Below are 18,012 nucleotides of genomic sequence, written 5' to 3'. Positions count from 1 at the left end.
AGATGGCACCCTCATTTTGTAAAGAACTCAGATATGTGTATATATATATATATATATATATATATATATATATATATATATTTAAATTATACTGTTTGAAAATGCTTCCAAAGAGACAAAGAAGCAACAAAATATAGGAAAATGTTTTGTATTACCTTACTTATTATTAACAAGAATAATTTATTGACACATTTGTCTTAAAAGTACCATGTGACAGAGGGCTGAACTCTTGTCACTGTCACACTTGGATCAGGGTGCTCATAGGTTCTAAAGGGTCATATTTTGGTCTAGACATTGAAGAGAACATACTCTCAAAAAAAAAAAAAAAAAAAAAAAAGGGAAAGAAAAAAAATCTGAAAAGCCAGGAAGGATTATCTCTATTTTTAAGGCATCTAAAAAGAAAGCAGAAGGAGAATAGACTAGGCATCTTTGCAGTGCACTGATCTTTTCAGAGAAGAAAAATGTAGAGTAATTAAATTTTCATTAATTTTTCTAGAGTCACCACCCTTAAGTCAAATGCTAACTCTAATGACATATCCATGATAATGACATTAAATGCATTATTGAAAGTCTTAAAACAAACATATCTTTGTATGAAAAGTTTGACTTATTTCATTAAGTTTTAAATATAAAACTGTTATGCTGTCATTATAAATTTTGGGTAAGTATGAGATATTTGAACATGGTTTCTGGGCAAATAATCATTTATCTGAAAAAGACATTTCATTGTTTATCATAATACTGAAAATCAGAAAGATTTCATTTCAAGCTATCTTCTTTTGCTACAAACTATAATAAATGCAATAACTTCACTTTTGTTGAAATCCTGATACCTAGCTAGTTTTCTTTACTGTTTCATATGAAATATATCTATCTGAAACTAATGTGTCATCTTGGAAATACTTTCTCATTCAAATAAAAATAATTATTCACAAAATACAATGGAGGAAATAAACCAGATTAAAGCACTGAGTATTGAAAAAAAAAATCAAAATTAAAACGTCCTTTGGCCCATTTTGGACAAAGAACACACACACATTCATTTATTCATTTATTTAAAAAGTGGTGAGTACCTATTATATACAAGGCAAAAATCGGTATGTTAACAATGTCTATTAGAATATGATAATGATTCTAAACATGACCAGTCCATCAATTCTCTTACATCCTAATGGCTGGTTAAGTTAAATGAAGGGCGCTGTCCATTTAAGGCTCTTAAAACACCCGAAATCCTGGTAAATAATATGCACTGCAGTTATAGTTATATTTTTGTTTCCAAGGCTAGTAAATAATAACATCCCACTGAGGTGCATTGAGGTGTTTAGAACCCCAGCTAGTCACAGCTAAAGGTGAAGAAGTAAGCTGTTAATATAAGCCAGATCTAATTTTTTGTCTGACTATCAGTGAATATTTGACATGGTATGTAACTACATTAAGTACCTAGCAGATATGCATATCAAAATGCCATATTAAATACATATGTATTATTAATAGTAGAATAAAAGAAAGTTGATGTGGGAATTTCATTGAGGAAGTAGTCACCCACATTATCTGTACATAAGTTTCCTACTACTTATTAAACTGAAATATTTATCATTTTTATTTCATGTGTATATTTTACAATATGGGAAATTTCATGTAAGGTGAAATCATATATTTTGTGATGAAAATTGGAAATGTGGCAGAATTTTGGCTTTATTCTATTTTATTTCAAAAAACTTTAAGCCATGAATAATAAAAAATTTAAAAAATGGAACTAAACACATGAAGTCACAACTCATTATTTCACATTTCTTTATTTTAAACTCTTCTACTGTATAACTATAAAACCTTTTTATTATGGATTTCCTTAGTAGTGTTTTCTGTTCATTGAATTTAGGTTAGAAAATTTAAATTTTCATTGGTATGGTTTTACTTTTCTGTACAAAATTGAAGATTAAGGTCAAATAATTTTTAAGAATTATTGTTAGGTAAAAATAGTTTTTGTGTTCTTTACATGAAAACTCTCGAGCTATTTCTCATCCATTAAAAATAATACTAATAAGTCCCATGGGGTTATAATATGACAGAGGCTTTTTGAAAGTATTTAAATATGTTAATGAGAGGAAAATGTTTTCATCTTAAACTAAGTGTTGGGAGTTCACACATTAATAAAAAATTCTTTTTTTCTTTTTACATAGACAATGACCTACATTTTTATTGGCCTAGAAGCTTGAGAATTGTTAACAATAGAAAGGTTAGTATAATGTGGTACCAGTCAGGTTTCTTGACACATTCAGGTTTGTATGGACCAAACTTTCATTCAGTTAGCCCCTTGCCTTTGCAGCCGGGAACCTCTTGTATTCAGTGTCTTAACTAAAGGACAATGAAGTTATAAGAACAAGCTATGAAAAAAGAAAACATCTTAAAAGCAAAAGTTTTCTCTGATCATTGTTTCTGTTTTCTTTATTGAACACAGACCTGAATGTTTTTGTGCCTCTAAAGGTTTAGAACACAGCCATGGGGCAGGTAGAAGAAGCACAAAAGCAGAAAAAGAAAGGCTTTCATCTTAACCATGCAATCCTTGGCCACCAGCACTTTAAGGGGCCTCCCTAGGTCCCTGTTCTCTTCTCCCATCTCTGAGGAACAGGACTTCCCAGAAAGATCACTGCTCCTATTCCCATGCTTTTCCAGGCAAAACAATGCCACTGCTTTCAATTAGGAGCCCAACAGAAGCAAAGCTACTTTCCTGTGTCCATCCTGCCCTGACCCACTGCATATGGTGGGTCTGTTTTCTTGAATTATTAGGTTGGTGATGTGATGAGAATGGATAGAAGAGTTCATCACTTATCCCTTCAGTAATATGTTTTCCCAGTATCTTCTTAGCTCTTGAGGTGGGGTAAAATGGACCTGGGATTGGGTGGGAATGTCATAGATAGGAGAAAGTTTTCTGAAATTTTTAAATACCACCAAGGCACTGGTAGTTAAGTGGACTAGGGGTGACCAAAATTTTAGATCTGTTGTTAATTCACAGATTCATAACTTCCCTTTCAGTTCTCCAAACATTTATTAATAGATTAATTTCCAGATTGAACTATTTAGTGGAATGAGGCACTCTTCAGTTACAGGGAGTTAAGTTGAGAAAGACTGGAGCTGTGAGTACTGGTAGTGGATTCCAGTTTGGTCATGCTTTCTGATCCCTACCTCCATAGTTGGGTAAGAAAGTGCATCAGTTAGATGTGAAAAAGCATGTGCTGCCTCTCCAAAGTCCAGAAGTGCTTAAAAACTGTGATGTATATAATTCAGACAATAAGTTACGTGCACAAAAGGAGTTTATCATAACATAAAATTAAAAAGTGACCATTTCATCACACAGTTACACCGCTGTTTTCCTTTTTTTTTTTTTTTTTTTGGTTTTATCTTTTTTTGTTTCATTTTTCATTTCCATTTTTGTTTTTTTTTATGGAGAGTTGGGGAAGGGTAGAGATTTGGTCCACTGAAGATTAATCACCCTCAATGATATATATATTAGAAAAAATATCAGCAGCAAGACTCTCTGGAAATAGATTCTGTTTGATGTAGCTACTCTGTCTTTTCTGTTTTGCCCTCTTTCACAGCAGCCTCTGAAGTTTTCCGCAGGGGGGCTTTCTCCGAGTTGGCATGTCCTTGGCCAGAATCCGCCGCTCCACCGTTTTTGTGAGTAGTGTGTTTTTCCAAGTAGTTCAGCATTTCACTGAGGACTGTTTGGAAAGTGCTTAGAGCTGCACATATTGCTGGTGTCCCAAAGCCATGAGTGATCAAACTGGAAATGAGAAGTGATAGGAACAAAGAGGTGAATGATTTGTAGTATCATGTGAAATAGTGAACCCTTCTACTTAATTTAGAACATTCAATTAAACAGGTATTTATTGTGTTCCTAAATGATGCTACACATTGTGGAAGGTACAACACAGTTGAAGGTATTGCTCTTGACTCTATAAGAAATTTAGGACCAGTTTGGAAGGAGGCTTGTCATTAATAGAGTTGATATGCACTAATTATTACCAAGTCTAAATATTTAACACATGAGTTGATTCTCCACCTCATTAAGAAGTAGCTAGAAAACACAACTTTAGATTCTATGTGTAGGAACATCTTCCTTTCAAGAATGTCATATATGGTATAGACCACACATGAAAAAAGCATAATTGGCTGAGTGTGCCTCATGGCTAGCTGTCCCTCTGACTTCATTCTCCTTTTCCATAGTAATGTACTTTTATCGGCATATGGCCATCCAGCTGGAGACTACATTTCTAAGCTTCTTTTGCAGTGAGATTTGGACATGGGAGTAACCTACCTGCAACAGAACATAAATAGTAGTGATACATACAATTCCCACTTTCTTAAAAGGGTGGCTATGTCCTATATAGATAATTGCTTAGGTGGCAGAGACAAAACAAGATAGAAGGAAACTGTTCATCTCCAGACTCCTGAATGAGAGAGAAATAAAACCCTGTCTTTTGTAAACCACTCAACATCTAGGTCCCAGAAACTAATTAATTAACAACAAAAACTATTGAGCAAATGTAAAGAATGTTATGGTAATTTCAGCATAGGTAGTTCTTCCACCCACAACAAATATCTCTGATTGAAAAAACACATAACTGTATATTTCCTCTTCTTGTGAACAGAACCTATCCAGATTGTTCATTTATGTTAACTGACCTGAAGCGACACTGCCAGTTTGCTTCCTATGTCTTATAATAATATAGAAAAACATGCTTGTCACACAGTATGCCCATGTTATATATGCAGCATTATGCATGTGTGTGCATAGTCCATTTAATAAAAGAAGCCAGTAATTGCTTCAGTTCCAATTTGTGATTGTTATTATGGCAATAGTAGTTTTAAAATCAGATAGTACCACCCTTCGTAATACTTTAACTACCTATAGTTATATTTCTTAAGTTACATAATCTTTAACAGCAAAAATAACAATATTTTATAACAATGCAAATGAAAGATTTGGGGTTTAAGGCAGTCTGTTAATATGCTTCAATGGAGGTAATAGTAGGATCTACCACGTGGAGTTGCTGTTTACAGTAGTCTATGCAAAGGTCTCAGGAGGATGCCAGATCTACACTAAGTCTTCGATGAATGATAGAGATTGTTGGCTGGGTATATTTTCTTGGAAAGCATAAATTTTTTGCATGTCCCTCATTATTCCACAGGTTGTTACCATCTTTCTTCTGAATATACTAAAAAGTTTGCCCTGTGCCTCCATCATAGTTAACATACATTAAAAAGAAAATTTCAATCTCTTATTATGTGGAAAACAAGAATGGCCAATGCTTGGGCAATTAATGTGAAGCAAAGTTTGTATTGTAAGACATCATCACTGCTCAAGAACTATATCCCCATCTCTGTTGCAAGCTCTTGCATTGCCAAGCAGGAAAATTAATTTAAGCTCTGTTTCTAGAATGAGACAACTAGAGGAGAAATCAAATAATTTGAAATATTTCTGGGATCTTGGCCAACAAATGGCATTGCTGGAATGGTGGAAGAATTAATCATGGAGATTCCCACAAAAAGAACTGGGTAAAGCCTACCATTAATGTCCAGATGTTTGGCCCTAGGCACAGTCTCATTTCTCATGTTTTATTCCTGTTTAGAACTCCATTTTAAAAATTTTCTTCCATATTGGCATGTCCTCTTTGTTGTGACTCACCTCTTCATCTATGGCAAAATGTACAAAATTATTTAGCTGCACTGGGGTATTATTAAAGTTAATATCTAATCTTTGAGTTCCGAAAATACCTCAGGTCCTATTCTAAGTTCTTTATCTGTATCACTTTGTGTAATTCTAGTTGCAACACTGAGAATTAGGTAATCTCATTTCCATTTTACAGATAAAAAACTGAGCCCCAGAGAAGTTAAGTAATTTGCCTGAGAAATTCGATATTCTGTACTTATGTTCCTCCCAGGCTGAGGGTACGTTTTACTCCTCTTCTCTGAGAAATCACATTTTCTGTGGGCACTTTTAGCTCAGTTTCTCTGACTTAACTTTGTACTTGGGCAGCCTTGATGGCTTGTAAAATCAGATGCTTTTTACTCACTTTCATGTCTAAGAGCAGTGTTTTTTAAATCAAGCATAAGGTAGGTAGTTGTAGTTATATATGAATGCTTTTATTATCCGCTTTGAGAAAAGAGCTGTTTCCATATTTAAAGATTCCCCTTAAGAAGCGTGTCACTTCTTGACTGATGGGCTTTCTTGTTCCAAAATATGGTTCTGATCATTAGCAGTTTGCATTGTTATCTTTGCCTTGGATTGAGAACCAAGTGTACCAAGTTCTCACTGGCTCTGACTTCAGGCGCTTCGTGATTTGGGGCAAATTATTTAGCCTTGTAAAATGACAGTAGTCTAACAAGAGCATCTGCTAGGTTCTTTCTAACTCTAAGCTTCAATTTAATAGTATAAAATATTTATGATGTTCTTAAAATCAAGGCCATGGAGAGAGGTTATGGAAGTTGAAAAACCACTTCATTCAACAAAAAACTCTAAAATCAATTGTGAGGTATCAAATGTAAAAAAAAAAAAAAGTCATCTTTTGACTTTCATGACCTGAAATGTCATCTTTCAATATAAGAAACATTATGTACGTTTTGTTAATTACTTTAGTTTAATGTTACCTGTACATTTAATAAACATGCATAGCACATTTCACAGAATGCTAATAAATGTAAGGCAGAACTTCTTTTCTAGCACTTTTCAGTGAACTTTATGAACCCAAATAATTAAAGTAATCTAATGTACTACAATAATGTAGAAAAAAGTATGCAAGTACAGCATGATTTAAAAAGTTCTGGGAACATTATGCTATTCATTTAGATCCAGTCATTCCAGAAAAATAGGTGAGTATCTCATTTAGTGACATACAGAAAAGGAGGGGGCTGGGTTCAATGGCTCATGCCTGTAATCTCAGAGCCTTGGGATGCCAATGAGGGAGGATCACTTAAGCCCAGGAAACTGAGAGTACAGAGAGATATGATTGCACCATTGCACTCCAGCCTGGGCAACAATGCAAGTCCCTGTCTCAAAGGAAGAAAGAAAAGAAGAGAGGAATAATGTAGAAACTACAAAAAAATAAGAAAATAAAAAAAAGAAGCAGAAAAATAGAAATGGAAGATCTGACTTCTGGCTTTTAATTCTAGACAGGAGAAAAAGAGACTAAGGTCACCTGCCAGGTAACACACTATCATCAAATCTTCAAACTCTTTGATAATAGAGATGATTTCCACCTTTGGAAAATATTTTTCAGTTATAGATTTGATATCTAAGTTACCCTTGGCATTTGCACCTATTTTCATCAGATTACTGATGAGACAGTATGTCAGATGCAAATATCACCAGGTTAAATAGTAGTCATGAGGTTTTGAAGTAGGCAGTCAAAATACAGAAGTTATTTTAAATTCTAAATTCTAAAACTTTATCTTCAATGAGGCAATGGAGACAACTTGCATTGTGTTAATAAGTCACGTCTATGCAACATTTGCAAAATTTTTGCTGAACAGTGACTATAGAGGATTTGCAGGTCATATCAGATTTGTTAATGTTTCCCAAGCCTCCTTCCTTCACCCAATGTAATCATGTGCTCTATTACCTTATTTTTGTGCTCTATTACATTATTTTTGTAAAGTGTATGTCAAGCTTATCTCTTTTTAATACTCAAACATGACAGTTATTCCTATTTGTGTGTATTTGTGTGTCCTTCCTCTTTTAGCCAATTGAAATTCCACTCAAAGAAATTCAGAATTTCTTTGATGGTACTGATGAAAAAGGCTTAGTTTCCTTGTGTCTGGCTTAAGACACTGAAAAACAGATGTGTTCCTTCCAAAGAACAGAAACTTGTTAAAGTGATGAGATGACTTAAATAAAATTCTGGGGAGAAAGAAGTAACAATCTCCAAACAAATGTAAAACTATAGCCCATAGGAGACAATGAGAAGAAGACAGGTGAGGCTAAACTTCCAGTCACAAAGTGAGGAAGAGAAATGGGAATAACATTGGTAGCATCAGAGCATAACCGACAAACAAAGTATATCAGATTTTTACTACAAGTGGTAAATAAGATTTCTCTATCTCCAAAAGTTCATAGTTTGGGTCTCCTACTATAAATTGGCAATCAAAAGTTATACTCCATTCTTAGAAAAAAGTGTTAAAATCAAAAGAAACAAAAAGTCAAAAAAAGCAGCTACAATGAAAATATACAGAGTTAGAAAAAAGAAGCATTTGACAAAATCCAAAACCCTTTCATGACAAAAGCTTTCAACAGTTTGTGTGTAGAAGGCATGTATCTCAACATAATAAAGACCATATATGACAAGCCTCCAGCTAACATACTTAATGGTGAAAAGCTGAAAGCTTTTTCCCTAAGATCAGGAACAAGAAGGTGCCCACTCTTACCACTTTTATTAATATTTAACATAACACTGGCAGTCCTAGCCAGAACCATTAGTCAAGAGAAAGAAAAAAAAAGCACCCAAATTAGAAAGAAAAATGTTCAATTGTTTCTGTTTGCAGATGATACGATTTTAGAAAATCCTAAAGACTCCACGAAAAATTGTTACAATAAATGAATTCAGTAAAGTTGCATGATACAAAAATCAGTTGCATTTCTAAGCAGTACCAATGAACCATGTGAAAAAAAGAAATTAAGAAAGCAATTTCATAGTATCAAGAAGAATAAGTAATATAAAAAAATAAAATACTTAGGAATAAATTTAACCACAAAGTTGAAAGATCTGTATACTGAAAATTATGACACTAATGAACAAAATTAAAGAAGGCACAAATGAATGGAAAGGTAACCTGTGTTCATGGATTGGAAGCACTAATATTTCTTAAACGTTCATAGTAAAAGCAATCTATGGATTCAGAGCAACCCCTATCAAAATTTAAACAGCATTATCACATAAATAGAAAAACAACACTAAAATTCATTGGAAACCAAGAAAGACCCTAAATAACCAAAACAATCTTGAGAAAAAAAGAACAAAGATGAAAGTATCATGCTTCTGATTTCAAATTATATTACAAGTGTATAGTAATCAAATAGTATAGTACTATAATAAAAAACAGACACATAGACCAATGGAACAGAACCAGTCTAGAAATAAACCCATATATGTATATATATATATATATATATATATATATATATATATGCAGTAGGCTAATATTTGATAAGAGCTTGAAGAATACACAATGGGGAAAGGATGGTCTCTTAAATAAAGTGTTGTAGAAAAACTGAATATCCACATGCAAAAAAGTAAAATTGAATCCTATCTTACACCATACACAGAAAAGAACTTGAAATGCATTAAATACTGAAATGTAATAAAAAACCTAAACTATAAAAATCCTAGAAGAAAAACTAGGAAAACATGTTTTTGACATTGGTCTTGGCATTATTTTTTGGATATGATACCAAAAGCACAGGCAACAAAACCAAAAATAGGCAAATTGGATTAGGTCAAATGAAAAACACTTCTGCATAGTAAAGGCAACAATCACAAAATGAGAAGGAAACCTGCGGAAAGGGAGAAAACATTAGCAAGCCATATATTTGATATAAGAAATAATACCTAAAATATAAAAGGTGCTCATGAAACTCAGTAGCTAAAACATAATAATAATAACCTGATATTAAAAATGGGCTAAGGACACAAACATACATTTTTCCGAAGATGACATACAAATGGATAATCAGTATATGAAAAGATGTTCAACATCACTAATCATCAGTGATACACAAAACCATGATGAGATGTCACTTCACATTATGTTAGGATGGGTATTTTCAAAAAACGAAGAGATAAGTGGTGGTGAGGACTTAGATAAAAGAGAACCCTGTACTCTGATGATGGAAAAGCAAACTGGCAAAGTCATTATGCGATATACTATAAAAGTTCCTCAAAAACTTAAACAATAGAATGACAATATGATCCTGCAATCCCGTTTCTAGGTATATATCCAAAGGAAATGAAATCTGTATCCCAAAGAGGTGTCTAAACTCCATGTTTATTGCAGCATTATTCTTAATAGGCAAGATGTGGAAACGACCCGAGTGTCTTGTAGAAGACACTATATATAAAAAATAGAATATTATTAAGCCATAAAAAGGAGGGCAATTTTGCCATTTTGGCGACATAAATGAATCTGGAAGACATGCTAAGTGAAATAAGCCAGACACAGAAACACACATACTATATGGTGTCATTTATATGTGAAATCTAAAAAAGTCAAATCATAAAAACAGAGTAGAGGCTAAGAAATGAGGGAAATGGGAAGATGTTTGTCAAAAGGTACAAATTTTCAGTAAAAAGATGAATAAGTTCTGGGAATCTACTGTACAGCATCGTGGCTATAGTTAAGAATAATGCACTACATATTTGAAATTTTCTTATATTCAAGATATAATTAAGAGAGTTTATCTTAAGCACTGTCACCACAAACACCTAAAAAGTAACTATGTGAGGTGATAGATGTGTTAATTAACTTGATTGTTGCAATCATTTCACAATATATATCAAATCATCATATCCTGCATCTTAAATATATGTAATTTGTATTTGTCAGTTATACCTTAATAAAGCTGGGAATAAAATAAATGTGTCTGAGATGGAAAATTATTATTATCAATGCATACTTCACCTGACATTATCTGCCAGCATTTGAGTATTAGTCACCTCCAGGAGGCATCTAGCCTGGGGAAGAAGGGGTTTAGGGACTCCAGTTTATGGAGTAACATTTTTTTTCCTTAACAATTTTATTTATGTTTATTTTAATCACAATACTAATTCCTTTATTTTTATTTTTATAGATTTAAGGGATATAAGTGTAGTTTCACTACATTGGATATATTGCACACCAGCGTATGCAATAATTGAATTAACGAATGGCTAAATGTTGCTTGGTTTCATTTGGAAATCTCTGATGCCCAGATTAATAGGGTTTAGTTTCAAAGTTTTGTTCCAAGAATGAGAAAAGAGAATAATGCAGATAGGCCCAACACTTTCAGAGAAGAGTATTCTGTTAGCATATGAAAGATTAAATAGTAACCACAATACTTTGCTTTCTTTTCAGCGTTCAATCTTTAAAACTGGCAATAGTATTATGAATGAAGTTGAGACCTTTCTGTTATGTCTAGAAATCACCTATTTATGGATAAAGAAAATACAAGCACATGTTTCAGAGACAATAAAGTTATTAGGTAATTTTTAATCTTTGAGAAATCCTGGAAGATGGAACATAAAGTAGTAAAATTAAACAGAGAGACATGCCTTAATAGTTAAAGCAGGGGAAAAAAGATTTCAGAAACTCTAGGTTATTAAATTATATCTAATTAGTCTAACACATTTCTGTAATGGGATACTTTCAAAGTTTGAATTTATCAAGATTGAATTTGCAAATGGTGATATTTACTCTTTTTAGGTGTACAGTTGGTTAAAATTTATGAAGCCCATACAGTGGTGTAACTACCACCATTACCCAAAAAGCTTCTCATGTCTTTGCCAGTCAATTCACTCTCCCAAGCCCCAGTTCCTGGCAATCACTGCTCTAGCTTTTGTTCCTATAATTTTCACATTTCTCCAGAGTGTCATATAAACTGAATCATGAAGTCTATAGACTTTCATGATTGATTTTTTTATTTAGTATAATATTTTCAGATTCATTTACGTTATATTTATCAATGTATTGCTTCTTTTTATTGCTTGTAAGTATTCCATTGGATGGATTTATCACAATTTGTTCACAAAGGGTTATTAAAAAGCTGAAATGTTAGTATTTAAAAGGTATAAGTATCACTGAAGGGCTGTATGGATTCAGTAAGATATGCAATAAAGTAACTGTATTTCCTTTTATAAATGAGTTATTAGAGCAGTAGCAATGTAATTGAGTGTAGGATTTCAGCAATGCATCTAACAAAGTCTTCCCACATATTGTATGAAAAGTTGGAGGGGAGGAGGAAAGTAAGCTAGACGACAGCAGAGTAAGGCAAATTCACAGCTAGTTGTACAGTGACACCCAGTATGTGGGGTAAGTGCAATTGTCAACCTTGAAAGATATCTCTTACGGAGTACTGCAAGGCTGTCTTTAATCCCATTCTGCAGGACACATTAATTAACAATGTGATTGAAGACATCATAGATTTTTTTCTTAATGGCTGGTATTAAAATAGAGAGAAAAATTCCTGCATTGCATAACAGAACCAAAGTTCTGAAAAACCTTAATGTAATAGACAGCTTAACTGGTGGGCCAAATATCAAAGTCAGGAAATTTAGGGGAGATTAAGGAAATGTCCACTTCGGTAAAAAGCAAATTAGTGTTGCAATATACTAAGAAGGAGATCTGACTCAAGAGCTATTCACAGGAAAAAGCTTTACAAAATTAGTCCTAAACTTAAAAGGCAAGGGTCAAAATTTGAGATTTGGGGCACGGCGAGGTGGACTTACGGCTACATCTACCTTGGACTATATTCTTATTCATTCTCTCTCTCTCTCTCTCTCTCTCTCTCTCTCCTCTCTCTTTCTCTCTCTCTCTTTCAATTACAGTTTATTGATTTCATTTTCCTACTACTAATTTCACACTGAGGAGCAGAAAGGCTCTGAACAATGCAACCACCTGCTGAGAAAATTCAGACTAGTGTAGTTTATGGCACCTGATGTTAGGGAAAATGTAGCTTATATTTAACAGTCATCTTCCTATTTTGCTAGATCTCCCAATTAACATCCTCTAAAGCACCTTTCTTGCAACATAAAGCATCTCCTCAAATTGGCTCGGTTCAGGAAGAGGTAACTGTTTACCGGATTCAGAGGTAAAGCTTTACCTTTCAATTTTCCTTTTAAGTGTCAGGTTCTTCCCTATGTGTTTACATTTCAGTGATTGGAAGAACACCACTGGGTAGAGCAGCCATTTCTTGGGATATTTTGCACACGTGTATGTAGTGTTTGTGTGTGTGTGTGTGTGTGTGTGTGTGTACGCATATATTTGTTAAAAAGAGAGAAATGGTGTGTGTGCACCTGTGGACTTGTATTCGTTTTGCCTTTTTATAAAATGGCATCTTCTTCTTGACCAGTGGCCCTGACCTGAATGTTTTACTGACACAGCCTCTAACTTTTTACTTGGAAATGTATAGCAACCATTCAAACCGGTTCTCTAACAGTGGGTGTCAAAAATATAGAAATTGAGGCTTAGAAATTAAAGAGAAGAGGTAGAAAAGAGAATGGAAGAAAATAGACTGCTGTTGGAAAGAGAAAACATTTTAATCCTTTCTTCTTTTTCCCTGTGTTGTTTTCCTAATAAGATGGTAGCAACAACCCATTTTTAACTTGGACAATGTTTATACTTAGAAATTGCTTGACATTAACAGCAAGGACCTATCAGATAACCCCATATAATAGGAATTTCACAAACTTATCTTCACACCTTATAGTCCTGGTTAAGTGCATTTCTTGCTCGTGGTCAATGCCTTACCTACATTCATCTTTAAAATCTCTAAAGCTTCAGTTCTTATTTAGAATATAAGCTAGTATAGGATTCTGAATGTCAGAGGAATAAGAGCTATTTTACTTTCCCTAATCTAAATAAGTATAGCTTACATTTCCCTAGCTTAGTTGTATGCTAGAGAAATGCTACCAAGCTGCTTCCATATTACTCTAATTGTCCTTCAGGAATGCTTTATCTTAAATTGATTTGCCTAAACTAATTTAAATTAGAACACTAAAGCAATTTTCTAAAACATAGCCTAAAGCAACCTTCTATGGAATCCCCTCCTGAATTCTTCCTATCTTGGCAAGGGTTGGGCCTGGTATCCAGCACCTTTCTATCTGCTAAGCAAACACTGCTTTAACATGTGTTGTAAATAAAATGAGTCTCTTTAGTATTTGTCAGTGAAGATTAGGTCACTCAGTTGTGTCTGCCAATGATAGATAATTTTTTCTAGCTTTCTTTTGGGGTACAAAAAGCTGGAGGTAATAGATACTATCATGCTACAAACTAGAAAACTGAAAATCAAGACAAAATAGCCTGCCATCATCATTTAAGTAATTTGACTAAAAGTTAATTTCATTTTGTGAAGTTTCAACTTTTTACCTGAAAAAGTTTGGCAAGTACTTTTTTTTTTTTTTTTTTTTTTTTTGCAGGGGCCAGAGGTGGTGGTGGTAGAGGATGTATGAAGCTTGAAATGGAGTTTGGGTTATTATTCCAATTATTTTGTTATGTTGCATCATTCCAGTGGGTGTTTGCTATCATTAATCTTTTGATTTCTAGAACTGCATATTGATGTCACTCAGTTCTGCTTATTGGCCTCTGGGAAGCATGCAAACAGTGAGATGTAAAGGGAGGACAGATCTCGCTTTCCATCCCTCTGAGATTATTCAGTTACTACAGGCTTCGGTCCAAGTGCAGTGTAGAATCTCACTACCATGTTAGATGGCCACCAGACAAGTACCTTCTACTCATGAGAACAGCCAGTAGTGAAGAAGTCTAGGAAACAGATGCAACAACAGCAAAGAATTGTAGGTCTTCTCCGCCCAACTTTACTTCCTCTCACAGCTCTGAGTATATGGCATCTCTAAAGCAGCACAACTTCTAAGCGTAGGCCATGGAGAGAGACCCCTACCAAGGGGCATGTAGCTGGGGCTTAGCCTCCAGAACTCAATGGCATCTATTCTTTGTAGCCTAAATGACTCAGAAAATGGACAACAGATGAAACCAATTGATGGTGCTTATCTTCTACATAGATTATCTTGTCTCATGGCCCTAAGTACTTCTAAAATGGAATTTAATTCAGGTACACAATTAAAGCATCTAGTTCTCTGGTGGTGAAGAATCATTGACATCTCATTAAGGACGGCCTTGACAATGCTCCCAAATGTTCTGTGGTTTCTTCAGTTGCTGGTTCTCAACCCTAGATACATATAAGAAATCACTCAAGATGCTTGTTTCAAAAATAGTAATGTATGGGTCCCACCCCCAAAGATCCTGATTTAATTGGTTTGGGATGAATCCAAAGCATCAGTATTTTTTAAACAGCCCTCATTCTATTTAAATGCAGAGAAAGAATTCAACATGTGTCCTCAGGACCAAGAAATAATGCCTAACTATGATGTCTGCTTTTTTTCTTGGGAAAAAGAGATGGATAAACTTTTGCAGCATTTCCCACAAAACCTTCTGTAGAATCTGAATTTTATGTAATGTTAATATGTATTCTGAAATTTAAAACAGTTTTCATGATTAAGTTTTAGAAACTGTGGCTAAGTATCCCTTCCTTTCAAGAAGGGTTCTAGGAGTCTTTGGTATGCCACTATGGGTTGTTGTAATTCAAGATAGGTATAATAGTTAGGGTTTCTTGAACCAAAAAACACTTGACTGTGAAACACTTTCAGAGAGCATCTCATAGGACTGACTAATGCTCTATGAAACTCAATTTGGGGAAATATGTTTATAACGACCCTGAATCTCTGTCAGATTGGGAGATGTGTGCTCATCCACAGCCCTAAAATCACATTCCTTCTGTTCTTCTCAACCACTTACTTTGAGGTCCCAAAGGGTAATTAATGGGTCCCTGTGACCCCATTTTACCTCAGTTCAGCTCATTAGCAAAGCAGGCTAAAAATAAAATTATTGCACATACATTAGAAGAGACTACAATCAATTACATCCAAGTCAATTTCTTGAAAGTGATAACATTTGCCACCTGCACTATAATTTTTACATATGAGAATGGAGATTATAGGGATACATTAACCATCTTGTTACATTTATCCCTATCAGACATATTTTCTATTTGGAATAGAGGAATGAAAATGCTAAGCTTTTTAAAATGAATTTTATCGAACTGTTGATTTTTTAGGATAAATAAGTTCAGAAAACATAAAAAGAAGAAATGAGATGATATAGAAACTCAGAATAAGTAACAATTTAAAATGGAGCAGTAAATTAAGTATGGAGTAAAATATTATTGGTCTAGAAGGAGGCTTAGAGATCATTCAGCTTAACTGCATTGACTCATGAACGTGCAGAGGTCACACAGGTAAAATGCCTATTCAAAATCCATACATCTAGCTGGTAACCAAGTGGAGACTGAGCGAGGTCCCCTGACAATTCATCCTGAGTACTTCCCATCATGCCGTATTGTCTCCTTGTGGATTCTTCTCCAATCCATAACTCAACAACAATAGTCATTATTTACAAATTGACCAAAACTCTTCCTCAATGTATGCATTCTCCAAAGTCAATTATTCACACATGTGAATCAATTATTCCAAGGTCATGTTTGCAACTTTTAATTAGAAACAATTACCTGGTTTCTATTGTTTTAATCACCAGCCTTCTATGTGCTGAATCTAAAAATCCAGAAAAATGTTATCAAAAGCCCTGCTATGGATGCTTTCATGAATGTGTCTCCTGACAAAGATTCTTTGCTCAACTAAACTTTAGGCAGGCTTCTAAAGCTTCTCCTGGGCCCATCTTTGCATTTCCATGTGAAAACCCAGCTTTAGCAAGGAAGATTTCCCTATACCCCAAAAACTCATATCTGCAGATCCTTGCTTTTGAGATTACAGATTTAATTGAAATTTTATTGTTTCTTTTCTCACACTAAAGAATCCTTAGTGAAGAAAATCACCCACTGTTGGTCACCTTCCCAGCCACTTTTCCATCTCAGGAAAATTTTAACTGTCTTTAGAAAGTGAGAGAAACCAGGATAAAAGTAACTCTATAAAGTTGCTTTTACAGAGTTGGGACATTAGGAAAGTGGGAAGGGGGACATTGGGAAAAGGAAGGAGGGCATTTCTAACAGAGTTGTCAGAGCAGTTATCAATGATACAGCAGCCTATCACTGTGAGTTTCCAAGCTTGGGATGGATGATAACTTGTCAGAGACACTGGAGAAAATATCTAAATATTGGGGGAGAGTAGGAAATGTTAGGGACCTTCCAACACTGCGAATCAATGAGGAAAGTTTAATCACCAGCAAGCACCCAGATGTCTGGGACTGCCTACACATTTCTTATTTCCCAAGGCAGTAGTAAGAGGGTATATTTCTAAGAAGGTAAGATGTCAGTATGCTTTTTGAGTGAAATAAGAGAATTAAGCACGTTGATCATTTACTTCCCTAGTCTGTCACCCAATTAAAATATCATGGCCCTGAGAATGAACCAGTGTAGAAAACACACAGGCCCCAATTCAGATATTATTTTAATCTACATTTATTTACATATATTTATTACATGCATTCTATTTGCTAGGTTCCATGGATAATTAGATGAAATTTTCATGGATAAAAAGATGAAATTTATTGCCCCAGGTAAATTACCAGTATGCTTAATCTTCTATTATTGCATCACTCTTGTATATTCTAAGCCTTTATGTATATATATAAAATTATTTATATACTATTATATAAATATATAGCTATTTATATATATTTATATATGTGTTTGTATATATAAAAATTATTTGTATATAATTTATATATATAGTAATATACAATTATTTTCCACTTTAGAAGTTCTAAAGAATGGGACGATCCTCTAGTCATCTTTTCACTACCTGCCATTAATATAGGAGAAACAATAAATAATAATTCTACTAGAAATACCAGAAACAACAAAATTTCAGCCTTCCAAGGAACACGCTGAGAAAAAAAGTTTCCTCAATATTTGGACAGGGTGTCTTCCCTTAACTGAGCCTTCAGGATAGTCTAACTTCTTATTACATTGTCAAACGTGCTTTTGCTTGACTTCAGATTCAAGGAGATTATGAAAACATAAGAGACAAAGAAGGGAAAATTATTCAGATTTCCTGAAATCTCAAAGAGGGGAATTCCTAACATTTCAAAAAAGCAGAGCTCTGGGTTTCCATATGAGCTGAGGCTACTCTGACCATGAAACTCCATGCCACCTTGGTCTAATTGCCACCACTATTTCCAGGAGCTGTAAGCCTATGGGGTCTTCTGCAGATGTCAATCAAATCTTTCCCTCCTTCTGGT

General features: G+C 34.2%; 1 protein-coding gene across 1 annotated transcript in view; it reads right to left on the bottom strand.

Annotated features, from left to right (window-relative positions):
* Nucleotides 1-3,390: 3,390 nt before the first annotated feature.
* Nucleotides 3,391-18,012, bottom strand: part of TFAP2D (transcription factor AP-2 delta) — a 58,304-nt gene continuing 43,682 nt past the window's right edge. Inside the window, exon 8 of the mRNA XM_003923108.2 lies at nt 3,391-3,781. Within this exon, the coding sequence (XP_003923157.1) occupies nt 3,562-3,781 (220 nt within the window). The 3' untranslated portion in view covers nt 3,391-3,561. The remainder of the gene's footprint in view (nt 3,782-18,012) is intronic.

The sequence above is a fragment of the Saimiri boliviensis genome, chromosome 4 (assembly GCF_048565385.1).
Source record: "Saimiri boliviensis isolate mSaiBol1 chromosome 4, mSaiBol1.pri, whole genome shotgun sequence".
In the NCBI taxonomy this organism is placed as follows: domain Eukaryota; kingdom Metazoa; phylum Chordata; class Mammalia; order Primates; family Cebidae; genus Saimiri; species Saimiri boliviensis.
This window is presented reverse-complemented; position numbering and strand designations above follow the sequence as displayed.